This window comes from Equus przewalskii, chromosome 13, assembly GCF_037783145.1.
Source record: "Equus przewalskii isolate Varuska chromosome 13, EquPr2, whole genome shotgun sequence".
NCBI lineage: Eukaryota > Metazoa > Chordata > Mammalia > Perissodactyla > Equidae > Equus > Equus przewalskii.
Window position 1 is genome coordinate 4,670,382 of NC_091843.1, and position 26,683 is coordinate 4,697,064.

At 40.5% G+C, this 26,683-nt stretch overlaps 1 protein-coding gene across 3 annotated transcripts in view; it reads right to left on the bottom strand.

The window, feature by feature from the left end:
• Positions 1-2,363: 2,363 nt before the first annotated feature.
• The window catches only part of FAF2 (Fas associated factor family member 2), a 58,963-nt gene continuing 34,643 nt past the window's right edge, over positions 2,364-26,683 (bottom strand). For all 3 annotated transcript variants that reach the window (XM_008543433.2, XM_008543434.2, XM_070570311.1), the window contains 10 exons: positions 26,058-26,126; positions 18,386-18,520; positions 16,809-16,885; positions 14,199-14,337; positions 12,502-12,587; positions 12,311-12,402; positions 10,727-10,904; positions 8,638-8,809; positions 7,632-7,775; positions 2,364-3,198 (listed from right to left, as the gene is read on the bottom strand). In XM_008543433.2, coding sequence (XP_008541655.1) covers positions 3,016-3,198; positions 7,632-7,775; positions 8,638-8,809; positions 10,727-10,904; positions 12,311-12,402; positions 12,502-12,587; positions 14,199-14,337; positions 16,809-16,885; positions 18,386-18,520; positions 26,058-26,126 — 1,275 coding nt within the window. In that variant the 3' untranslated portion in view covers positions 2,364-3,015. The remainder of the gene's footprint in view (positions 3,199-7,631; positions 7,776-8,637; positions 8,810-10,726; positions 10,905-12,310; positions 12,403-12,501; positions 12,588-14,198; positions 14,338-16,808; positions 16,886-18,385; positions 18,521-26,057; positions 26,127-26,683) is intronic.

The following is a 26,683-nucleotide window of genomic DNA, read 5'->3' on the forward strand; positions in this document are numbered from 1 at the left end:
GATTTCTTCAGTAAATTGCCATGTAACTATTCAGGTGCAGTACAGGTCGGGGCACTGCATCCCTGGTGGATGGTTCCTGTTGCTGCGTTCCTCACCAGTCCTAAGAAACCAGTTGTAAAGCGGAGCTCCTTGTTCAAGCACCAGATAACAGCCCCCGATTCTGCATTCTAGGGGTCATCGCTCTTTCCACAGTCATTTTCTGAAACTCTTTCCTTGGCCTTGGCACCATCAGCAATTTTCATAATGACTGCTTAGTTGAAGATTCTAGGTTCATTTTAGTTTTAGGTTTTTTTTAAGAGATAAATATTCTCCTCTGGCCATCTCTTATCCAAACATCATAGTGGAGGCAAGCAAGGAGAAAGAAATATTTGCTGCAGGAAATTCTGCAGAAGTGGAAGGAAAGATCACAAGGGCCCCACTGAGGCTGAAGAAATACCACTGACTCCAACTCCAAGTGGGTGTCTTTGCTTGGTCACGTCCCATGGTTATTCGGCTGAACCTACAGCTTCAGTCTGGGGAGTGCTGAACAGACCTTGAAACAAGCATTCTCGGTTAGATGATGACTTGTCATTTGGACACAACAGCTGAAATAACCCAGAGGTGATTTGGAAATGAGAAAATACTTGCAATCAATGGCTTCTTAGCGTTTTCTCCCTTGCAGGTCCCACTGAGTTCCCGGAGGTCCTTGGGAGTAACACAGATTGTACTGGCGTTAAGTGACAAAATGTACATCTTTCACAGAGGAGGAAAGGAGATGGCACCTAGGCAGCAGCTCTAGGGCCAGCAAGGAGACAGGAGGGGGTCTGGGTAAAGCACGGCTGTTTCCACATGGACCAGGAAGGAGCATGTACTTTGGGTGAAGCCTCCTGAAACCTAAAGTAAATAGGCAGGCCACCCCAAGAGTTGTACCGAGATAAATACTTTTTCTTTATATTCTGGCATCTGACCTTCACAGAACAAGTTATCAAAAGGCAAGAGGCATAAAGTGCACGTTGTAGAATAAGATGCAGACTGAATTACTAAGGAAAAAAATTTACCACTTCCCAAAGAGGTGTGGGCAAGAGACTCAGTACACTAGCGCAGGGCCTACTACCCTCCTGTGTCCTGCCAGGGAAACAGCTGTGAATTCCAGACACGGAGGGAGGATCTGAGTTAAGTGGAAAAATTCCTCTCTGTGTGGTTGTCAGCAGGAAGCAGACTTCACATACGGTTAAGCGGAGAACATGGGTTAGCCTGGTGTTCACTCCAGATAAATTTTATGACAACAGTCAGTGATTTCCCCACTCATCTGCCCTTGTGATAGCAGAAAACAAAGTGGAAGAATAAGACGCAGCCAGGAGCAGAATTAACTTTTCCTAGAGATGACATTCCAGACACCTGTAGCAAAGCCTTGGGGAAATGCTCAGGCTCCCCAGGTGACATCTGTGAGGCCCCTCCCCCCTCCCTTGGTGTTTACCCCAATCACTGAGGGCTGCAGAGCACAGGAGCCACGCACTGCTACCTAAGAGTGGGCCTTAGGGTTTAGTTAAGCAAGACAGAAAGCCTTTGCAGACCACAAATCTAGCAAGTTAGGCTTTCTCTTGATGGAACCCCGTGGCTTTGCAGCACGCTCAGAGCTACAGTAACTTGGGTAGGCTGCAGTGTTACGACGAGCCTGCACCAGTCTAGCTAGAGAACACTTTCGAATACTTGTTAGCTCATGCTAGCATCTGTTAACACATGGCCTGACCCATGCACCCATTATCATAAACTCAACCACAGACAAGACATCCAGAGGTTCAAGAACCCAGTACTTCAACACAGCAATAGAGAGGAGGATAAAAACTGCCTCCAGCAGGTGCCTACACCAGCAACTGAAATGTGCCTTGCAACAGTTTACACAGGCTGAGGAGTTCTGTCTTGGCTCTGTTCAAGGACCCTCAGTTCTATCCTGAAACACCACCACCACCACTCTCCCAGAGACAGGCAGGGCTCTCTCACCTGGCTCTGCTGGTTCCACCACAGGCCCTGCTAGTCCTTGGAAAGGCACCACGCTTGGCACTTCAGGGAAGCTCAGGGCTGGGCAGGAACAGCATGCACATGTCAGAAGAGGAATGAAGAGCTGCCATCCTTCTGTTCAGACCCCATCATAAACACCTGGTAGAGATTCCAAGGAAAAGCTGCCGTCGTGTGTGCAGGTGAGCATGCATGCAGCTCACACTGCATACATGGGTATATCTGTACATACACAGCCTTTGTGGGGCTACAAACCCAGATCTCCTCCCACTGCTCCAAGTGGGATGCAGAGGTGGAAAGAAAGGACAGCAAGAATTGGACCAAAAACAACGACCTCTCTGGGAACATGAGAGGGACAATGGCAGAAGTAAGCACAAACCAGCCCAGGGCACCTTTATTACACTCTTGTGGGCTAAGGAGCCCAGGGTATGAACTCATGGGTTTAAGAATTGGCTCTTTATCAAATAAAGAAAAAAAATACACCTATGTCAGCCTCATTCCTTTGGTCATTACAAAGTAACAGAAAAAAATTTAAAAGTTATTCGTAAATTGTGGGAAGTTCAAGGTACATCTCTGCTCTGTGCCTTCCCTTCCCTCTCTTCTCCAGAGGGGGGAAGCAAGTCCTCAGCAGATGCTGCAGTAGCTGGTTGATGGAGGAGTTTTTTTCACTTTTATTTTCCATAAAAGCAAGAATGAATGAGAACTAGTGGGAATGTCCCCTTCCCCAGTTGGGACAACGGCTGGGTTGGAGGTGAAGAGTCTCCTCTCGTTGGAAGGTGCGTGGTGCAGAGGCAGGAGGAAAGGGTGGGCCTGCCAGCGGGAACGTTCATTGCCGACCTCACGCACTCACACAGGTGGTGACTCTTGCAGGCAGCACGGTTTCTGATCCTTCCTTAGGATGCAGCAGTCTTTTAAAAAAAATATTGTATAATAATAATAATAATATGAATTTCTCTTGTTTTTTTGTTTTTTCCATTTCTTTTAGGGATTGGGGTGGGAGGGGAGAGGAAGAAAAAAGTGTCACTCGTCTGTTAGGTCCTGAACAAAGAGAACTTCTGTGTGGCTGAGTCCGGCTTCCTGCAGCGTGGGGGGGTTGGGCCACTCCTCTGAAGGGACGCAGGGCAGCACCCGCCGGGGAAAGTTGGCTTCAATCTGAAACTTCTCAGGGCTTTCTTTCAAGGAGAATAAGAAGTCGTGGATTACCTGTGGAGGTCACAGAGAAAAAGAAGGGAGTGAGAAAAAGACAAAGACAGACAGACAGACACACACACACACACACACACAACCACCCCCCATGAAATCAAATATCCCCCAGCTCTCCTCAGGATGACTCTGAGATATGAAGTAATCACATTACATTGGAATTCATTTCGAAGTCCTTCCGTTTCACTGAGCAAATATGTAGGGCAGCTCCTTTAAGAGACTTATAACACAGCCCAATGCTAGTCCTACTCTGAATTGATTCATCTGTTTCTTCTTTGACAATCTGTCTGATATAAAGCTAAAAAATTTTTACTTGGAAATAATCACAGAGTTACAGAAAAGTTGGAAGTATAGGACACAGAATTTTTTTCCTTGAATCCGTCGAAAGCGAGCTGCCAACCTGAGGTCCCATCACCCTAGAATCCTTGTGCATGTCTTAGGAATAGGACAATCTCCTACATAACCATGACACAGCCCTCAGAATCAGAACATTTGACTGACACATTATTACTGTGATATGATAATATGTATTCAATTATTCTTTGGGCTCCATTCAGGTTTTGCCAGTTGCCTTTTATAGCACAAAGATCCGGTTTAGAACTGTGTGTTGCATGTAGTTGACACATCTCCTAAGTCTCCTCCTTTAGTCTCAAAGAAATCCTCAGTCTTCCCTTGACTCTCCTGACCTTGACTCTTCTAAAGATTGCTCTTCAGTTATTATATAGCCTGTCTCTTGATTTGTTTGTCTGACGTTCACTCCAGATTAGATTCCAGGTACACGTCTCTGGCAGGAGCGCTACAGAAATGCTGCTGCATTCTACTCAATGCATCCTATTCAGGTGGAGCACAATTTCCATTTGTTCAATTACCTACAATATTCACTTTGATCACTTCATTAAGGTGGTGACTGCCAGACCTCTCCACTGTAAGTTATTCTTTTTCTCTTTGTAATTAAGGAGTATTTTGTGCAGAGGGACTTTAAAACTATGGAGACATTATGTTCCTTGAAATTTTAATTTATTTCTTTATATTAATATAGCATCACGATTTCCTATTTTATTCAATAGGTTATAATGTTACAATCATTAATGTTCAAATTGTTCCAGCTGGAGTCAGAAGGAGCCCATTCAAGCTGGCTTCTGTGTCTTTCTGACATATCTTCATCACTCTCTGAATAAATTCCTTGCTTTCTCACAGAAGGTGTTCCAGGCTGACTTGTGTTTTCCCTGCCCCAGCCCTGGAATCAGCCATTTCCCCAAAGAGCCCTGGTTCTTCTTAACAGACAATGGTATTTAAAAATGATCATCTAGATCCTAGGTATGTTGATGGTTATTGGGACGTTGCTGCTCCCAAGCATTCCCTGTGGAGAAAACTAGACACTATGTGTACACACGTATACACACCAACATCTATGTTTCTGTACATATATACGTATGTTAAAAACCATGAGTTCATTCCTCCCTCCTCCTCTGGTTCTGGATTTAACACCCTACCTCACCCCCAGCCACTTGGGCTCTGACTTCTCTGCACTGGGCAAGCCCGCACAAGTGGACACCCTCCGTAACTTGATCAAGACCTGACATCCTCTATGTGGGCCTTTCCTCTGTGGGAATGCCCTCACCTCGCTCTGGCTCTGACAAGGTACAGGTAAACTCTTAGGAAAAAGTAAGGCAACATCAGAAAAACTTGCATTCCTAAAACTTAAAATGTGAGATACCTGTGGAACAGGCCACCTTTATTTTTCCCTGTCTCATAAAGCCACACATTAAGAACAGGCACACTGGATCTGCTCGACGGCCCTCTCCATGTGGCATTCTATTTCTAATGAACAGTCCAAGGGATGTGTTGTGAAGGGCACAGCGAATCTCTTTCAGGTCAACCCCAAAGATTACAAAACACCATTCAAGTTACCCCTCCTTTTTTGAGGCAATCTACTTTTTTTTGTTCCATCTCTCATAAATTTATTCTTGTGTGTGTGGAGCAGTCCTTTCCTCATTTGTGTTAAGCTTACCTCTTTAGAGCTGTTAAGGGCCTACAACTCCAGAATTTAAGAAGTCAATCTATGCTATTCTTATCTAATCCATTCAGGATTTTATAAAGTTCTCATATTTTATATCAAATTCAGTCATTTTCAGTTCCCGTCTCTCTTTTTCCATTAATATTCACCCTCCTTTCTTTTCTTGAGATGCATCAATTAGATTTACACCAAGTATTCCTGGTAGGAACCCTACATGGGTTTTATATAAGGGTGAAATAACATTTTGATTACTTTTCAATCCTTGCTTGAAAATACTCAACTTTGGTACAAAACTGGCAATTTTTATTTACCACTGACAATGGGCTAATCATCATCTCCAGAGGTCTCGCCTTTTGGTTCATAATAGACAGGAAAATGAGTTCTGGGGTGAATATAATTTGGATTCTAATAGGGATTCATTTAAGAGAAAGTCAGCTGCCACTCTTCTGCCCACTCGGGGGACCTGGAGATTTTTCTACAGTTTACCCTTTTTATTTTAGCATTTTACCACTATCAAGAGCTGAGCAGCATGTGCAAATCTGAATATTTCGCTGACCATTCACTCTTTGAGATTACATATGAAGGGCAGAGCTCACAGAAGATGACACAAAGTGTGCAAGACCACTAAACGACTACAAATCATTATTCAGTTATATGTTATTAACTCTGAATTTTAAATTCAAGGCCAGCGCTGCCAATACACTTCTCTTCCTTTACACTTCTTTTCCCATCTCTGAGCCTCCTCTCCATTTATAACCAAGAACTTCTCTCAGTCTGAGGTTGGTTTGTTTATTACATAACTTTTAGGATTAAATAGTTAACAAATGGATTGGTTCCTCTTTGGCCACAAGCCTATTCTGTTCCACAATGCTAATACATTTTTCCTCCAAAACTCAAGAGAGCAAACTTTGGTTAGGTTTTTCACACACAGAAGGAGAGTTTGGGGAGCAGAAGCTCTATAAAGCTTAGGTGTACTACAACAAAACCGTAAGTGAACAAGGTTGCAAGCTCAAATCTATGTAAACCAGTAAACGGGAAACACACCAGAGGAAGGGAATGGACATTTAGTAACCACCTACTAACATGGTAGGACCCGTGTGAAGCTCATTCGTGTTCCCCCAATTTTCCAAAGTCAGAGATGTGAGCACCTTCCCCCAATATAAATGCATGCATAAATGAGAGAGAAACAAACAAAATATGGAAGTGATTTGCTTCTCTCTCATCAGGATGCCTCACAACTTTTTACTCGGTATTAGCTCTTCGAGTCTCTCATTCCCTACTGGCCAGTGAGTTCCGGGAATTCCAGAAACACATCTCACTCATCTGTATAACCCCTAGAGTACCTAACACAGTGGCTGACAGATCTTTGGTTTAGTTCTCAGAGGGCTGATTATATTTCCATCTAACAGATGGGATATCCGAGGCCCCGTAAAAGATTCTGGAACTTGTCCAGTGTTCTCTGGTTCAACAAGAAGTAGTGAACGCGCCACCCTCATCTGTGCTAGCCTCAACTGATTACAGTGCATCCTCATTTCTATTATGCAGTTTACTCCCAACTATTTCAAGTGATCAGGGAGACGGCAGAATCTGCTATAGCTGTAAATTTGGAAAAGCAACATACCAACTCTTAATATAAACAGAAAGTTCCTTTTGGTTATAAATACCAAAAATAATACTTAGCATCTGAATGCTTACCACGAGCCAGGCCCAACATTGAGTACTATACATATGAACTTAATCCTAACAACCATCCTTTTAGAGAGTGTCTATTATTACACCTAATTTACAGATGAAGAAATTGAGTCAATTAAGTAATAAACTGACCAAAAAACACATCTATTAATCCAAGAAGAAGGAGAATTTGATCCTGACTTTGTGAGACTCTCAGAGTCTTTGCTTTGGACTACTTCCTTATGGAATGACAAACACTATTCACTTGCAGACACCAAATATACAAGGTAGCCCCACAAACTGGGGCTTCTTATGGGCTAAATGAGTAGAAAACGAGAGTGACAACTGTCTGCAAACCACACCTGCACTAATATTCAGATGTGTAATTCCGGTGCTTCTAGTCAGCGGAGATGGCACTTTCTGTACAGAACGAGGGGTTCTGGGGGGATTTAGAAGCCATTGAGAGCCGAGTAGCATGGAAGAGCCTCCCACCTCCAATACCTCAAGTCTCAGCAGAGCTCAAACATGATGAAAGAAACCTTAGGAAGTGCTTTGAGCTGGCAGCTGAAACCGAAGGAAGCTCCCAGTTCACTGCACTCCTCTCTCTCTCTCTCTGGCCCTCCCCGCTCTGCCCCTGTTCATCAGAGGAGCAGATACTCCACCAACACTCTCAAGAGTCCTCAAAAGCTTCCAAATCTAGAGCCCAGGCTCTACATGTACATCACACAACTTAAGCGGTCCTTACTGTTAGAGACTGTGAAAAGTGGAAGCGTCTCTCTACTCGAGAATCATTGGGTAATTTGAAAATGATCTTGACACTTTCAGGGTCATCAGGGGAAGGCTCCGGGGGCAGGCACTCCAACTTCCTTTCCTTTTCCTCCTGCAAATTCTGTAGACACACAAACCAAAGGTGAGGCTATGGCTCCAAGAGGGAAACAGGACACAAGAAACACTACCACCATGTAGGTTCACTGTGCAGTCAGAAGAAAAATTAATGACATTAGCATAAAGAAAACTGCTTGGGAAGAGTCAGAAACACCCTAATACTTTGAATCAAAGTACTATTGCATCACATGTATTATTTATTGACTATGTTAAGATATTTAACTGTCTGGAAAAAAGGGAATGACTAAAAGACAGTGGCTATAATCAACTGGTAATAAACAAAGAAACAAGATCATGAATGAAATGCCAAATTAGCTAACACTGAAACCAAGAATGAATACTTAAAAACTGCTGTGGGGGCCGGCCCCGTAGCTGAGCGGTTAAGTCCGTGCACTCTGCTTCGGCAGCCCAGGGTTTCACCAGTTCAGATCCTGGGTGTGGACATGGCACTGCTCATCAAGCCATGGTGAGACAGCATCCCACATGCCACAACTAGAAGGACCCACAACTAAAAAATATACAACTATGTACTGAGGGGATTTGGGGAGAAAAAGCAGAAAAAAAAGATTGGCAACAGTTGTTAGCTCAGGTGCCAATCTTTTTAAAAAAAAACTGCGAATCAACAGCATTTTCAACTGCTTATTATCAATTTATATTCACTTTTCATGGAACAGAGCTGTTTCGCCTTTTACTCACTATTGTACTTGTTTTAATAAACTTTTAATTTTAAAACACTTTCTGTGAAAATGTAGTAAATACAAAAATGGCAAGAAGAATTTAAATCGGCCATAATCCCATTGTGTTCCAGTTGCTTCCTTTAAGACGAGCTCAGCTTGGGGGTCCGGGAGTAAAGCCAGGCTCCGCACCCGCCGCCGCCTCTCTTCTGCCAGCTTCTGCTGCTGCACCTCCTCCTCCTTCCGCCGCTTCCGCTCCCGCTCCTCCCGTTTCTTTCTTTCTTTCTCCTGGTCGGCCCTGAGAGAGGCCAGGTAGGCCTCATCCTGCTGTTGTCTCAGCACCTGGGTCTGGTTTCGTTCTTCCCTGCAGACAGATCAAAATCATAAGAGGAAAAGAACAATCTTACAAAGCTCTGTGTTTTCTTAGACTGAAATTTTTCGGGGGGTAAGAAGTTGACGATCTTGGCAGGTGACTATTTCACACTACCCTAAAGGATCCAAGGCAGAGCATCGCAGGATCTGAATGAGCTGTCTCTTTTCCTGTTTAATATGGCAGAAAAAGAAATGGCAAGTTTTTCCTTCCCCTTTTCACTTGTCAAAGAAAACTTTTTCCCCCAATTATAACAAAAGCAACATAGTACTATTGTTATAAAATGATCATCAAGATCTTATTTTACAGGTAGGTAAATATCTTTTTGGGTTACTGTATTTTTGTATATGTTGCTTTCATAAAACCAAAACCCCACAAACATACATCTTAGAAGAGTTGAAAAATGCAGAAACATCTTATTCAGAGTTCCACTAACCAAAGAGAAAACACTGTAACGTTTAGGTGTACTTCTTATTTTCTCTCCCAAAAACCGTGTATGTATATAGGAGCGAGTGTGTGTGTGTGTGTGTCTATAACATTAAAAGAAAATATACCAGGGCCAGCCCTGTGGCCGAGTGGTTAGTTAAGTTCGCGCGCTCCGCTTTGGTGGCCCAGGGTTTCACCGGTTCAGATCCTGGGTGCAGACCTAGCACCGCTCATCAGGCCATGCTGAGGCGGCACATCACACGCCACAACTAGAAGGACTCACAACTAAAATATACAACTACATACTGGGGGTCTTTGGGAAGAAGGAAAAATAAAAAAAATAAATAAAATCTTAAAAAAAAAAAAAGAAAGAAAAAGAAAATATACCAGAATGTTAAAAAGTGTTTAAAAGTGGTGGGAGGAATACATACGGCTTTAAATTGTTTGCTGTGCTCTTTTGTGTTTTCCAAATCTTCTACAATTAATGTACATTACTTATGTAGTAGTGTTGCTAGTGCCATGAAGTTGATGCCAACTTCTAGTGACCCTGTGTACAACAGAGCAGAACCCTGCCCGGTCTTTTTGTGCTATCTTCTCACCTTCCAGTGCTGTATCAGACAATTTTCTGCGACTATTCAAGTGTTTTCATGGCCCATTTTTTTTTTTTTGAGAAAGATTAGCCCTGAGCTAACATCTGCTGCCAATCCTCCTCTTTTTGCTGAGGAAGACTGGCCCTGAGCTAACATCCATGCCCACCTTCCTCTACTTTATATGGGGGACGGCTACCACAGCATGGCTTGCCAAGCAGTGCCATGTCCGCACCCAGGATCTGAACCGGCAAACCCCAGGCTGCCAAAGCGGACCGTGGGAACTTAACAGCTGCACCACCGGGCTGGCCCCCTGATGGGCAATTTTTTTGGAAGTGGGTAGCCAGGTCCATATTCCTAGTCTATTGTAGTCTGGAAGCTCTGCTGAAACCTGTCCACTGTGGGTGACCCTGCTGGTATTTGAAATACCAGTGGCATAGCTTTCAGCACCACAGCAACGTGCAGCCGTGGCAGTGTAACAAACGACAGATGGGTGACGTGGTGCCCTGACCCGGCAATGGACCTGGGCTGCAAGGGTGAGAGCGCCAAGTCTTAACCACTAGACCACCAGGGCTGGCTTATGTAATGGGGAGAAGCGTTATAATCATTCCTCAGTTTTTAAATTTAAGTTATTTATATCATATTCAGCTATTCTAAATGACACGGTACACATTCTTGAGCATAGAAGCCTGTTTTTATTTTGAATCACATCTCTAAGAACAGATGATCTGATGAAGAGTTTTTTAGGTCAAAGTACCTAAATATTTTAACACTAAAGGGACAAGGCTTTCAAAGCTCCCTAAGACAGAGAAGAAGTCAGGATTTTTGGAGGCCTGGGTCAGCCACCCAAACCTACAGCTGGTCTCTCTCTCAGTTTCACTGAGGGACTTCCCTGCACCTTTCTAGGCGTTCTGACACCAGGTAAGTCTGGTTTGCGTCCATGATGAATGTCAGCTGGTTAATGAGGTCATCAGGTTGAATGAGGCCTTCTAGCCGTCCCACCACAGTCATCCTCCGATCCTTCAGCATAATCATGGCCAGGAATGGATAGGTGTTCTCTCGTAAGGCCTGCGAGACTGACAAAGAAGACCCAACAAATCAAGGGTATGACTTAGGGATGAAAGAGATCAACTCTTAGACTTTCCACCTCGAGCAAGAGAGAACTGCTTTAGTCTCAGTTGGGAAAGAAGGGAGGTGTCATTTATTCTCTGCTGACTTTTTCTTCCCCTAGTTTCCTAATCTTTTTGTTGTCATTGTTATGTATTTCTGTCCGTACTCCCAAGGTAATTTGATTTGAGTAGGACAGGCTTTTCTGGTGGGGGTGTGGTTGACATGAAGATGCTGGGGAAGGCTGTGGAGTGCAAGGACAATGTCTATTTGATGGTAGGAAAAGGATCTGTAAAGACTGGCTACTGTTTAGAATAATTTTTCCCTGTGTCAGGGGTCAAGCCTAAAGTGGACAAGGCTGCAAGTCTCAGCATTATGCTACTGGTAATGATCTCCACATCATCTTCTTCTGCCTTTTCTTCCTCTTGTCCAATCCCTTCCTCATCCATTTTCCTATGTCTTTTTTTTTCACCTGCAAAAAGGCTAGCTTTTCCGTTCCAGAAGAGTTTAGAAAGTTGATCTTCCAAACAACCAAGATTTTACCATAATGGAGTTTTACCTATGTTTTCCTTATGGTTTGAAAGAACAGATTTTTATAAGTTCTTTAGCTCCTTCTATCCACCCCCCACAAAGCATATTAGAATGGCATAACACATGCTGCAGGAACTTATCAGGCATTAAAAAACCAATTAGGAGTAAAGATTCAGATTCCAGGATGCAGGCAAAAACATCTGCACGTCTTTGTTCTCAGGATCCAGCACAGGGTCTGGTGTGCTAGTGTACACTCAGAAGTTGCTGAACAGAAGTAGCTGCAAAGTAAGGACATTTGCCTTCGCTGGATACCTTACTATCTTATACTGACTCCTAAAAACAGTTACCTCCAGTCAAGTGTTATTGTCAGCAAAGATCTAAACTTTCTGACTCCCCATCAGCACTCAAGGTACTCAAGAACAACTAACTGACTGTGCAAGGAGCGCTGTGAAAACTGCTGATAATGAGAATGAACTCTTGAGTGAAAAGCTCATGAAAGGCAAGATGCTGGCCAGGTCTGGGTGTTTTTAAAAAGAAAACAGGCTCCGGCAATGGTTACCTGTAAAAAATGAGCTAGAATGAGCTGACAGACACGAGCTTACTCCAAAACTTGCTAACTTAACTGTGTGATCTTAAACTCTGTCAGCCTGTTTCCTAAACCATAAAGTAGAGGTAATATAATCCCCAGCTCTGAGGACTGCTGAGAGGATTAAATGGGCTAATGTATAAACAGCAATTAGCACTGTGTCTATCACAGAATCATCAAGCAATAAATGGCGTGTCTGTCCAGGTTATTCCAAAGATAGCCCAACAATCTCAACTAGGCAAAAGAAACAAAACTTACCCCTGTATCCCTCAGGTTTGTTTGTGGAGCATGCCCAGAAGAGCATCCTAGTGTTTATTAGTGAAATAACTTCAGGTGCACAGAGTGTGTTGCTGTGGAGAGGGATGAAAAAGACATGAGAAGAACTTGCTTACTACAAACTATCAGCAGATAAGGTCAGAAAAGAGAAAGAAAACGATCAATACACTTACCGACAGAACTCATCAGAGTCCTGGTGATCATCTCCATGAAGATAAACCAAAAGAAAGCGAAGCTCTCGCTTGGCATCGTTAAGTGCCTGTGGGAAACAGAAAATCATTAATTATGATGATGACTGTGCCTTGAGCTTTCAATTAGGCTAAGGGTCCTAATGGATACAGCTACATATTGAGGGAACAAAAGGAGAAATGAGGAAAAAAGATGAGTAAGAAATCAGATCCCTAGTCTCCTACCTTTACACCCCTTGCATTTGTCTCCCTATAGAAATCCATGCTAACAAGCTTTAATGAAAAGGTTTTAGTGTTGTTAGGATCTAAGTTGTATCAGGCACATGAGAATAGACAGGCTGATGAATAACAGTCCCCAACAAATCACAGAAAAGTCAGTTGTTCCCACAGCCTAAAGGAAGATGAAACATGAGAATCTGACCACGTGAAAAGGGAGGTGAGAATTTTACCACTTTACAGCTATGATATCCCTGTAAATAAAAAAACACTGTGAAGATGAGCCTGATGCCAGACCACACACCCAGGAGGGATGAAGGACTGTGGGACCCAAAGGCATTCTAAAGAGCATAGGGTGTAAAGATCTTCAAAGACAAGGCTGGTGTCCAAGGTTCCTGTGTGCGCTTTTGCATTTGCCTAATCCTGAGTACATGACAGTTCAATTAAGATTTCCTGAAGGACCAATGGTCTACCCTTAGGATCATAGCAGAGGGGGTGCATGAGAGGTGCCCATTTCATTCACATCTGTATCTTGAGCACTGAGGACAGTGCCCCGTATCTAGCAGGTGCTTGCTGAGTGGGGTGGGAGCAGCTGGTAAGGAGACCGACTACGAGAAAAAGCAGATGTGTGGGAGAATCCAAGCAGGAAGGAAGAGTAAGCATTGTTCTCTTTCTCCAGATAGATTCAGGAATCCTGGAGGCTGAAGAATTATCCTCCAACCTATGCCCTCAGTGTTAGTTCTAATTATTCTCTGGCAAACTAGGGATACGCCCAACACCCACAGAAGTCTTAATCTTTGCCCCCTGAGAGGTAATAGTCAAAAGTCTGTGGGGCTTAGGTTGAATGAGATGTGCTGCTTTGAGTCTAGGGTCTATGCCCTTATTCAATGCTGTGAAGGACCACAGAAGACTAAGGCTTTGCCTTCAAGGGACTTATAACCTGGTATAGGAGATAAGACATAAACACAAACAACTATAAGAAAAAATGCGAAACTGCTGTAAGTTTTTAAAAAGTTATGAAAGTGCAAGAGGAAAGATTACTATTTTAGATTGCAAGGTAGGCCACGGTAGGGCACACCAATCAGGAAAGGGTATAGAAGGGAGTGACATGAGCTGGTTGAAGGATGGACAAGATTCCAATCAGCAAAAATGTGAGGGAGGCATTCCAGGTGGAGTGAACAGCAAAAGCAAAGGCACAGAGGTGGCAAAGTAGAGAGTATGTTCAGGGAATGGTTTAACTGGAACCTAGGGTACGGGGAAACAGATTATGCAGGAGAGATCTCAAAAGAAGGTTGGGATTAGATCAAGGAGGCCCAGCTAAAAGGTTTGGTCTTTTTTCCTGTAAGCAGTGAAGAGCTATTTAGAGTTCTGAGTAAAGGAATAACACGATCAGTGGTGGACTATGCTTTCCTTTGTGGATAGAATCATATCAATAAATTGGCATCTATATGGTTTGTGGCACTGACCTGGCTGTACGTTCCCTGGTAGAAGACAGGGTGTGCCCTCCCATATTTCTCTTCAAAAGAGTGCATAAATGAAACAATGTCCCCAACAGGGTCAGTGACCCGGCTGCGAGGGTCAGGCCGTATAAAACGAAGCGCAAACCTGGGGAGGAAGGAATAAATATCACGTGAATTGGCTTACTGTCGTGCACATGGGGTGGGCTAGTTTATAAAGATTTCTATAACGGAGCCAGACACCTGGCAGCAAAGGGAGGGGAATGGTCTGTGAGTGGACCATCAAGCCTGAGAGTATAGTCTGGCTCAAAAGCTGCAACGCAGCAAGTAGTGTTCCACTGTTCAAGAACAATGCAAATTACTAGGATTATAAATTCCAACACTGGTAGAACAAATTCTGAGAGCTTTTTGCATAAAAATTTTGGCCTAGAAAAATTGGGAAAGGAAGACAGAGTATCCAAAAAGATCACGAATCAGGCTGTGCCCCCAGACTCTCTAGAATGGCACTAAGACTGCAGCCACTAGCCATATGTGGCTATCTAAAACAAATTAAAATTAATTAAGTGAAATAACCATAAAAATTCAGTTCCTCAGTCACTCTAGCCACATTAACAGCTTAAGAGCCACATGTGATTAGTGGCTTCCACACTGGACAGTGAAGATATACAATGTTTCCATCATCACAGAAAGTTCCATTGGACAAGCCTGCTCTTTCTGATTGTCCTACTTGCCCCTCTCTCTCTTTTCTGTTCCCTTGGGATTTTGAATTTTTAGTGCATACTTCCAAGCTATTCAAATTAGGAACAGGAACTTCAAAACCCGAACCTGCAGTCAGGATTTACTTGCTCCTCAAAGGGGCAAGTAAATTCTGCTTGATGATCTATGGCTGATGGCACCCACGGAGGAAGTTATTAAACTTTTAGATCTAGAGTACACTGGTAGATTTGGAGACCTCGCAGCTAGTGTAAGGCTAAGGATGGTACCACACGCATCTGTTTTTAAAGAGGTCATCTTATCACATTTGTATAGCACTATTTATTTATCCTTTGGGTTTCCCGGAAGGCAATGGGGCAGAGGTGTGCTAAGTCAATACGCTACATAACGTTACACAAGTAACCTGGATGATACGCTTGCATTAAATTAGCAGCACATGCCATGCATATTTTTTCCCAAGGAAAGCAAACAATATTCATATACTTGAGGAATTCTCAGCACAGAAAAGGTGACTAAACTATGACACTTTCCTTACCAAACCTTGAGCTAATTCCTTATCCTCTCAACAAATTCCTCACGTGCATACAATTTCAATTGGAATTTCTCCTCAGCAATCAAATCAAATTCATCGACACAAACATTCCAGAGCAAATTAAAAACAAATGTAAGAAGCTGTGTATGTGGGAGAGAGGTTAGAAATCCTTAAGAAGATTGATGTTTTGATAACATTCTCTGAAATTAAGTATTCTACGATTATCTTATTACTCTTAAAGTTTTCAAATTTTGATGAATGAATGGATAAAAGCTTTAACTTTTATGTTTCTTATTACAATATATTACTATGGCCTACGTAATTTAGGACAATCAGCTTTTTAAAAAAGTAGTCTTCATTATGATTTTAAAGATTTTTACGTGCCCATTCTTAAACAAAACAGGGGTGGAAAGAGTACTAATTGGTTAATTGGTGACCAATCAGAACTTTGCTAAAGCAAAGAAGCCAATAAGCAGGCAATCTCACAAAACACCAAGTGGCCAAGGTAAAAGTACTGTCCTGATCCTCGCACTAGAGCAAGGCAAAGGCTATCCCACATTTGAAGAGAGGTACAGGTTGTCCTATATGCAAGGCACAGACAACATGTTCTAGCTCCATCTGTTGGCCTGGATACCCATAAACATTTCAGTTCCTCATAAAGCCTAGATGTGGGTTCACCTACTACTCAGCTCTAGACTAGAAACCCCAAGACTGATGTGCCAGCAACTCGGACCCCCTTGACATTTTCTAGTCCTGGCCTCTCTGCAACTTCCAGTGCTGAGCTCTCTGAATGGTAAATGAGGGAATCAAGAAGAAAGGTGAAGGTGTGAAGAAAGGGGGTTCCAGTGCCAGCAACCTGTGGGTTGCCAGGAAAGAAGGAAATGTATAGATGGAGGGTCTCAAGAGGTGAATCTGTTGTGGGAGCAATCTAGAGAAAAATGGGTAATGTCAGAGCAAGAGAACTTGTTGGGATTATGAGTAGTCAGATGCAGTTAGATGGTTTAGGGTAGAAGTTAAAAGGAGTATGAAGCTAGTAGACAATGGGGGTTAGAAAGGAAAGGGTGTGAAGATGAACTTGAGAATGTAGACAAACATGGCGGGAGAAGGGAGGAAAATGATAAATATAGGTAGACTGATTCTTGAAAACGATAGCGACGACTACTTTAGACAATTCCATTTCACAACATCTGTTGTTATGTTTGAACAATTTAAAATATTTTCATACTATATTAAAAGATTGTCCAGGAAGAGTATTCAACCTGATGACAAACTGGCAAGTCAAAATTGATTAAAGCATACACCTCACTCTGCTCTACGTTTCAGCTCCAAAGTCTACACTGTTGTTACTAACATGTAAATGCAAAGGTACGTACCTAAATATGTCAAGTATTGTGTAATAGGTAAACCGGAATGGAAGCATTATCAAGTAATAACCCCATCCAAGCAGCCCCTGAAATTCCAAAAACAATGTTAGACAGCATTCTCTCAATCCCTAATACCTCAGAAAAGGGCCAGTTCAGATTTTCACTCTTTTTTGTCCTTTCACGTGACTGCTCCCTCTGCAATAAGGTCCCCTCTTTCTGGCCACCTCATCCTTCTTAAAGACTAACTGCCTTTGATCTCATGTCATCTAATACCATCATATTTTTCTTTTATCACATAACTTTTGTATTAAATCTTCAACACTTTTTGTGCAGCTACTTATATTAGTAAATTCAATTGCAAGTTTTCCATCCCAACCATAAATATTCAATCTTTCCTTTTTAGATTTACACATTAAAATTAGGTACACAGAAATAGCAAGAAAGATAACACTATTACTACCTTGGATATTTGTATATAAATGACAAATAACTATATTAACCACAACTATAAATTCCCATATGGCCTCTAATCTTAGTAATAATGCTAATTATTATTTTAACAATGTTGGTTATTGCTGCTGTTATTATTAGCTAGTACATATATGCAAGGCTCTAAAGTTTACAAAGCATTTCTTATACATCACATCGTGTTAGCCTGAGACCCTCCCTACATCCATGGCCACGGAGCTCTGAAGCACCAGAGCTGACACTAAGGTCCCAAACACTAAGTCAAGCCCAAAACAAACTGAGGAAACATTGGGCATACACAGAACTACTCCTTGAGTCATATAAGGACACTGCTCTAGGAATCTGGGCTCTTCTACTTCAGAATACCCCAAGATGACTACTTGGAAACTCCATTTTTAAAATGTTGTCAAGTACTCCACCAAAAAGTAGGATGATGGAGTAAAATCTAACTGCTGCAAGATTAAAGGGAGTGCACTTTTTTGGAATTCTAAATCCAAGTATAAGAGATGAGCCTAACTCCAAGAACAAGAAAGAGGAACTCTAAAAACTTCTCTGGAGTTCATTACCAGCATATACTTCTGACTTCTCTAATTAGACTGGCTCTTTATTCATCTCTGGATCCCCAACAGCAAAGTGCCAGGCACACTGAGCACTCTCTAGTGTCTGTTGAATTTAACTGAACCACCTCCTTGCTACTAGCCCTTCAAGACTAATTTCAAAGATATGGCCAAGGCCTCCACAAAGATTCCAAGTACTTCCCTAGACGTAGCTTAAAATTAAGCAAAATGAAGAAACAAAGAACTCAGTAAACATTCTAACTTAAAAGCGGAAGATCTATTAAACATATAGCAAGCATTTTTAAGTAACACAGTTTTCTTACTGTGCAGAAAACTCTTCAAATAACTGACAAAGACCAAAACACAATGGGTAGTTACTATATCAATTGATTAGGAATCAAGGAAAAACTATAAACCCAATAAATCTACCAAGGAGCCAGATGTAGCTAACAGGTTTACATTCTGGCTATTTCTTCTGCTCCTACCATACAGAGATGAATATAACCAATGAATGGACTTATAAAATTACAAAGGGGACATTCCAGCTATGAAATAACTTGCCCTTGGTTGTGGTCTTGAGACAACATAGCTGTAGATCCTGTGGTCGGCTGTATTAACCTGCAGGGGTCGGGATGGAGGTGGGTTGAAAACACTTGGTACACCCTCTTGCTCATTTAATCTGTCCTGTACAGCAGCCTGAGAAAGAAAAAAGAGGAGCAAGAGTTTCAGTGATGCTCAAATCAACCCAGAAGAAGAGACGAGGCAACCACTGCTTGGTGTTTCAAAACAGGTAATGTGAGGAGTGTATCATCACAGACCTTTGACCTGCTTTGGTGGGAGGCAACGTATGGTGATGGCTCCAGAATTCACGCGCACTACAGGCTTCCAAGGAACTTGTCTGGAAGCTCCATTTCTGCTCCATATTGCTTTTACTCAGATGGTATGTGTTATTCAGGGTGGCTAGGATACAAGGTACTCCACTGCTACAAGCCTAAGGAAAGCCATCCAGAGAGGACACAGTGGAGACAGTGCCCCTAGAGCTGTGCAGTGGAGATGTATGATGGAGGGCTTGTCTTTGGGGTAGAGGAACTTAAGTCTCCTCCCCAGCTCCACCACTCAGAAAAGCTGCTTGTCTTATGAGCCTCAGTTTCCTCATGTGTCAAATGAAGGAACAATATTTCTCAGAGTTAATTTGAAAATTTAATGAGATGACATACATAAAGATCCTAATACAATTTCTGGCAGACAGACGATATTCAGTAAAAAAAAAAAAAAGTCTCATTCCTTCTTAACTCTGCCCCTGAAAATGGATTTCTGCCCTAGTGTAGTAAAAAATTTGGCCTTACCCAAAGAGAAGTCTGGTCTTTGCTTTCAGCTCCTGGGAGATAATCTATGTTATACCTGATGGGACTGTCTTTGTTACTGGATCTTAGGGTGGGGCTGGCCACCCAGAAAGACTAAGTGATTTAGGCTGGGGACTTTGGGTAATGAAGAGCCAGTTGACCTGACTGAGTTCAATCACATAGGCAACCGATCAAATCAACCATGCCTAAGTAATGAAGCTCCAATGAAAACTCTGGACACTGAAGCTGAGGTAAACTTCCCTGGTTGGCAATACTTCATGCATACTGTCATACATTTATGCCAGGAGGGTAACATGTCCTGATTCCATGAGAGAGGAGTATGGAAGCTTTGTGCTGGGAACTCAAGACTCTGCCCTATGTGTCTCTTCTTTTAGTTGATTTTAACGTTTCCTTTCCCTGTAATAAACTGTAAACATGAGTGTCATAGCTTTCAGTGAGCTCTTCTAGTGAATCATCAAATCTGAGGATAGTTTTGGGAAACTCCTGAACTTGCAACTGCTGTAAGAAGGGAGGGTGGTTCCTTGGAGGACTTGTCTGCCCTCTAACCTTGAGAGGTGGCTTTAAAATTTGTAGTGTGGCTAACTCCAAGTAGTTCTCTGGTTTTCATGTTTTTGAGGATTAAGGCACAATTCAATGGGGGAAGAATGGTCTTTCAACAAACGGTGCTGGGACAACTGGATATCTACATACAAAAGGAAGTAGTTGAATCCCTAAGTCACATTAAATACAAAAATTAACTCAAAATACATTAAAGATCTAAATGTAAGAGCTGAAATTATAAAACTCTTTAAAGGAAACAAAGGTGAAAATCTTCATGACCTTGGATTAGGCAATGGTTTCTTAGATATGACACTAAAAGCACAAGCAACAGAAGAAAAAACAAGTAGATAAATTGGACTACACCAAAACTGAAAACTTGTGTGCATCAAAGGACACTACTGAGAGTGTAAAAAGACAACCCACAGAATGGGAGAAAATATTTCACAAATCACATATCTGATAAGGGTCTAGTACCTAGAATATACAAAGAACTCTTAGAACTCATCATCAAAAAGACAAACAACTCAATTTAAAAATAGGCAAAGGATTTGAACAGACATTTCTCCAAAGAAGAAATACAAATGACCAACAAGCATGCAAAAAGATGCTCTACACATCACTTGCCAATGGAAAAACGCAAATCGAAACCACAAGATACCACTTCATACCCATAAGAATGGCTATACTATAAAAGATAGATATCAGCAAGCATTGGCAAGGATGTGGAGAAACTGGAACCGTCATACACTACCGTTGGGAATGTTAAATTGCCTCTTTGGAAACAGTCGGGCAGTTCTTCAAAAGATTAAACACAGAGTTACCATAAGGCTCAGCAATTTCACTCCTAGGTATACACCCAAGAGGAATGAAAACATATGCCCATACACAAACTTGTACGCTAAAGTTCACTGAAACATTACTGACAACAGCTGAAAGCGGAAACAACCCAAATGTCTACCAATGGATAAAGATATTATGGTATATTCATACAAGGGAATATTATTTGACAATAAAAAGGAATGAAGTACTGATACATACTATGATATAAATAAATCTTGAAAACATTATGCTAAGTGAAATAAGCCAGACATAAAAGGACAAATATTGTCTTATTCCACTTACATGAGATATCTAGAATAGTCAACTTTTATAGAAACTGAAAACAGAACTGTGGTTCCCAGAGGCTGGGGGGATGGGTAATGGGAAGTAAGTGTTTAATGGGTACAGAGTTTCAGTTTGGGAGGACCAGACAGTTGTGAAGATGGATACTGGTAATGGTTGCACAACAATGCCAATGTACTTCATGTCACTAAACTGTACGCCTAAAACTGGTTAAAATGGTAAACTTTATGTTACCTATATTTTACCTTAATACAAAAAAAGGAATGAAGTACGGATACATGCTACAACACGATGAACCTTGAAAACACTATGTTAAGTGAAAGAAGCCAGTCACAACAGACCACATACTATTATTCCATTCATATGAAAGTTCAGAAGAGGGAAACCTATGGGCAAAAAGTAGACTAATAGTTGCTTAAGGGCTGGGGAGTAGGGTGGGAGGGATAGGAATAGGAGGGTAATAGCTAAAGGGTGTGGGGTTTCTTTTGGAGGTAATGTTCTCAATATTCTAAGACATTTGGGGGGAAATGTTTTAAAATTGATTGTGGCAATGGCTGCACAACCCGGCAAATATACTAAAAACTATTGAATTTCACATTTTAAATGCGTGAATTGTTTGGTATGTGAATTACATATCAGTAAAGCTATTATTTAAAAATCACGACTGACAGCATTTCCTGTCAATTATAAAATTAGAGCTTTCAGGCAAAAATCAGAATTTTGGAAAACACGTATTTGCCACTGTAAGCTTGACCATTTCCTAATACCTTTTAAAAGCTTTTCTGATGAGTTTGGTGGTGCTGTTAATGGATGACACTATATAGCAAAATGCATCAATATTTGGAAGATCTGTATTAATTCAATGAACCAATATTTTCCTAATAACCAATGCACTGGTAAAAGATCCTTTCAAAGTGCAAGATGAACCAACAGACTGCAATGTAAAAGAAGATGAAAAGTTTCCTTGATATAGTTTCAAATTCCCTATTTCAACTAACCTTTAAGGAACTATCACAGTAACAAGGAATATCCAGTTATCTGAAAAGGCAATTGAAATACTCCTCCCATTTCCAACTACATATCTGGGTAAAGACAGATTTTCTTCCCATACTTCAACTAAAATTACATATCACAATAGATTAAAGGCAGAAGCACATAGGAAAATCCAGCTGTTATCTATTAAAGAGATTTGCAAAAATTTATGTTAACATGTAATGAGTTTATTTTTTTAAATGAATTAATAAACTTTAAGAAATTTCTCAGCTTTAATTTGTAATATGGTAATAAATATCAATAGCTATAAGCCATTAAACAGAAGCCCTTTGGAGGTTCTCAAAATTTTTTATTATCATGTTGGTCCTGAGCTAACATCTGTTGCCAATCTTTTTTCTTTTTTTTCCCTTCTTCTTCTCCCGAAAGCCTCCCAGTACATAGTTTTATATTCTAATTGTAGGTCCTTCTGGTTTGCTATGTGGGATGCTGCCTCAGCATGGCTTGATGAGTGGTGCCAGGTCCGCGCCCAGGATCTGAACCAGCGAAACTCTGGGCTGCCAAAGTGGAATGTGCCAACTTAACCACTCGGCCACAGGTCCAACCCCCTCAATAATTCTTAAGGGTAAAGAGTGACACCAAAAAGTTTGAGAACTTCTGGTTTATTTGGGGAAAAATACACATGTATATTTTTAGATAGACATAAAAATATCTGGAAAAGAAATCAAAAGAAATTGTTAATATTGCTACATTAGGGGTGTAGGACTGAGAAACAGTGGTAGGGAAGTAATTTGAGTGGAATTTGTTTCATGTTCATCTTAGGCTTTGTTTGAACTTTTTAAAACTAAAATTATTTTCATGTATTTTATGTATTTTTATGAGCTACAAAGTGAAAAAAACTGTAAATACAGCTTAATCCCACTTGTGTAACAAGCAATTATATATAAATCCATATAGCCATAAAAATGAACATAAAAAGTCTGAAAGGAGATACAGTAAAATTTAACACTAGCCAGCTATGAAGTAGTTAAGGGTCAGCATTTTCTTCTTTACATTTTTTGGAATTCTTTGCCTGCGTGGGTGTGCACATGTAATTTTGCAACAAGCTTTTAATATTTAAGTCGTTCCATATTAAAAGACGGTCGACATTACACCAGATAATTATTAAGCAGGAGTGGTTGTATTAATAAATCAAACCAGAATTTAAAGCAAAAAGCATCATCTGATATTAACAAAAGAAATTACAAGAAAGTTCTAACAGCCACATGTCTTTGTGTCAAGTAAAACGGTCAAACTATATAAAAGTCAGAAATTGTCTCCCCCCAAAACAGACACAGAATTTATTAATGTATTTTATTTGTACCATGTACTGCCTTTCCAAAGCATGTACAAAAAGTAAGCATTCTCTTTGATATATTTGCTATTAACATTGGAAAAGTATATACATATTATCAGCACACTAAGCAGAGCTACATACATAAGAAAGTCTGGAAGGACATATACTAAAACATCGAATGTGGTTATCTCAAGTATGATTATCAAGAACTTTCATTTTCAACTTCATAAACTGTTTAAAATTTTTTGTACACATGTATTGTTTTTGTAATAAAAAAACAAAGATGTTACCGGGGGAAATAAAGAAGTTTATAAAACCACATTCAAGTTCATCTTGTCAAGTAGTTTCATTAAGTAAACAGAAAAAAAAGGAAACTTTTAACCATACATTCAATAAGCTTGACTGAATATGGGCACCAAATCTTTATCCCACAAAAAACACATTCCTTGATAAACACCTAGTCATCAACAGTGGTTACTTCTAAGAAGGAAAAGAAGGAGAGGCAGGCACAGGGACAACATATAAGCAACTTACATGGGAATTCGATTTTATCTGCATTTGTTTAAAAGAAATTTGAAACCAGTATTGCAAAATGTCTAGCTTTCAGGAGCTGGATGGTGGGTACATGGTTCTTCCCTTTATCTCTACATTTTCTCTAAGTTTGAAATATTTAAGTAAAAAATATATGTATATATATTTCATAATGTTAATGGAATTTTATTAAATCACAAAGACCTCAATAGATACCTATATAAAATAAAATGAAAGATTCCTATGAAAAGGATAAACAACAAAAAAAATCAAGCTACCAGGCATTCCAAATATATTCCTAAATAACACTTGGGCCAAAGAAGAAAATCAAAACTTTAAAATTATATTTTTAGGGGCCGGCTCGGTGGTGCAGCGGTTAAGTTCTCCCGTTCCGCTTTGGTGGCCCGGGATTCGTCGGTTCGGATCCCGGGTGCGGACATGGCAACGCTCAGCAAGCCACGCTGTGGTAGGCGTCCCACATATAAGGTGGAGGAAGATGGGCACCAATGTTAGCTTGGGGCCAGGCTTCCTCAGCAAAAAGAGAATTGGCAGCAGATGTTAGCTCAGGGCTAATCAACCTCAAAGAATAAATAAATAAATAAAAATATATATATATACACACATATTTTTTTTTTCAGAATAAGATTCACAGCCTTAAATTAAATACAGGAAAGATTTATAAATCTTGGTTAATTGACAAATAAATTAACCAAGCTATAAAAAAAAATCAAGATGCTAAAGAAAGACTATAAAGCTACAAAAGTGTAAAAATATATTAGATAAATTTTTCTTAATAAAAAGAAAAAGAGAAGTGATAAATACAAGAGCTTTTTATAAACAAACCAAATAAATAATACAATAAACCAGTCTCCAGCAAGGCTTATTTTTTAAAAAAGAAAATAAAGATGATAAAAACAATGAGAAGAGGGCATTAACACAACAGATACAGACGAGAGTAACGGATATGCTACTTTGTATAGCCTATGCCAAAAAACTTGAAAACCTCTAAGAAAAAAGCATTTTCTAAGAAAGATGCAGGAAATAAACAGATTATGAGTGATGGGAGGAAACATGAAAAAGTTAATAGAGAACAGGCAGAAACAAGTTTTCAAGTGCCTTCTTTCACATCTATGCTATTAACATTTCTCAACTCATTTTACCAAGTTAGTCGTTTTTGCAAAGGCAGCATATGCTTGAAATCAAATCTAACAAGGAGACAGCACAAGACTATCATACGGTGCAACGTCATTCCCTCTGCCTAAAACGCGTCCCCACCTAAACCCCAATTATCACATTCGTCATTCCTTTTCATCATTCAGGTGTCAGCTCAAATATAACCTCCTCAGAAAGGCCTTACTTGACCACCCTATTTAAAATAACTTCCCAGATCCTCTCTGCTACATTTCCTACACTTATGAACATTATTCATAACATTTATTACAAACTGAAATTATCTGGAATTAAGCTCCATGAGACTAGGGACTTGGTCTTGTTTGCTGGTATAATGCCAGAGCCTAGAATTCAATCGCTCACAAACGTGTGCTGAATAACTCAATAACACTTAGGAATATATTTTCAGAAATCCAGCACCCTATTCAAATAACACATCATAATTAAAACATAGTAATTCTGACAGAGATCAAAAGGGTGTTTGATAAAATTCAATATCCACGCGATACAAATTATTAATACACCAAGAATGCAAGAACAGTCAACAATACTTTATTGAGAGCCTATGACATCTAGAATCAGTTTTAGATGCTGGGAATGCAGCAGTTAAAATCGAAAAAAATCTCTGCTCTCATGGAGCTTACATTCTAGTGGGTCTATCTCAAAACAACCAGCAACGTCACACTTGATGATAAAACATCAGAGGCACTATAGTATGGACAAGATGTCTGCTATTACCACACATTGTTCTGAAGTTCTAGCCAACTCAATGGTTGAGTAAAAGAAACAACAGATCCAGATACTGAAAAAAATCACTGAGTTGCAGATGACACGATTACTCAGAAAATCCAAAAGAACAAACTATAAAATATGTATTAAGGTTCACATTAAGGTATCTGGTTACAAACCAAATATATAAAACCCAAGTTTTCTCAAAGAGCCATTAAGAAAAACTAGAGGACGATGGGCGCTGTACTGAGGGATCTGGTCACCATTTTTCTATGATTTTATAAACTGATCACAATATTCACCTTTCCCACATATTTATTTTTAAAGACCAAAGAGTTGTAAATTTGAAAAAAATCTATTGAGAGAAAAGATTCCTGCTGTGGAGAAATACATGTCTTTGATTTGCTATCAGACCAGGGCAAAAATAAGCTCAGAATGAATCCTATTATACCTCTATGTTCCAGTTATGCTGTTCCAAGGTATGGCGACATTGATCCATAGACTCTATGCCAGTCAGATCCTAAAAACAAGGACAAAAACAAAAAGTTACTTAGGGAAACACCAACAGCACATATTTGGATACTGTTACCCCTAATAGAATTCTTACGAATACTGCTGGGAAAATACACTAAAAAGAGTTCAAGATTTCGTAAATGTTCACGTATGGTTAAACATCACTATTCAGAACTCAGTCAGTTACAGCAGATATTACACCCACAGAACAAAAAATGACAATTTCTTGTCTTTTAAAACTTCAAGGCTTTCAATTAAGAAGTCTACTGATTAAAATCAATATTCTCCTCTCAAATTCAAGTTTAAAAAGTTAAAGATTTCCAGGGGCTGGCCCCGTGGCCGAGTGGTTAAGTTCGCGCACTCCGCTGCAGGCGGCCCAGTGTTTCGTTGGTTCGAATCCTGGGCGCGGACATGGCACTGCTCATCAGACCATGCTGAGGCAGCGTCCCATATGCCACAACTAGAAGGACCCACAACGAAGAATATACAACTATGTACCGGGGTGCTTTGGGGAGAAAAAGGAAAAGAAAATTTAAAAAAAAAGTTAAAGATTTCTTCTTCAAT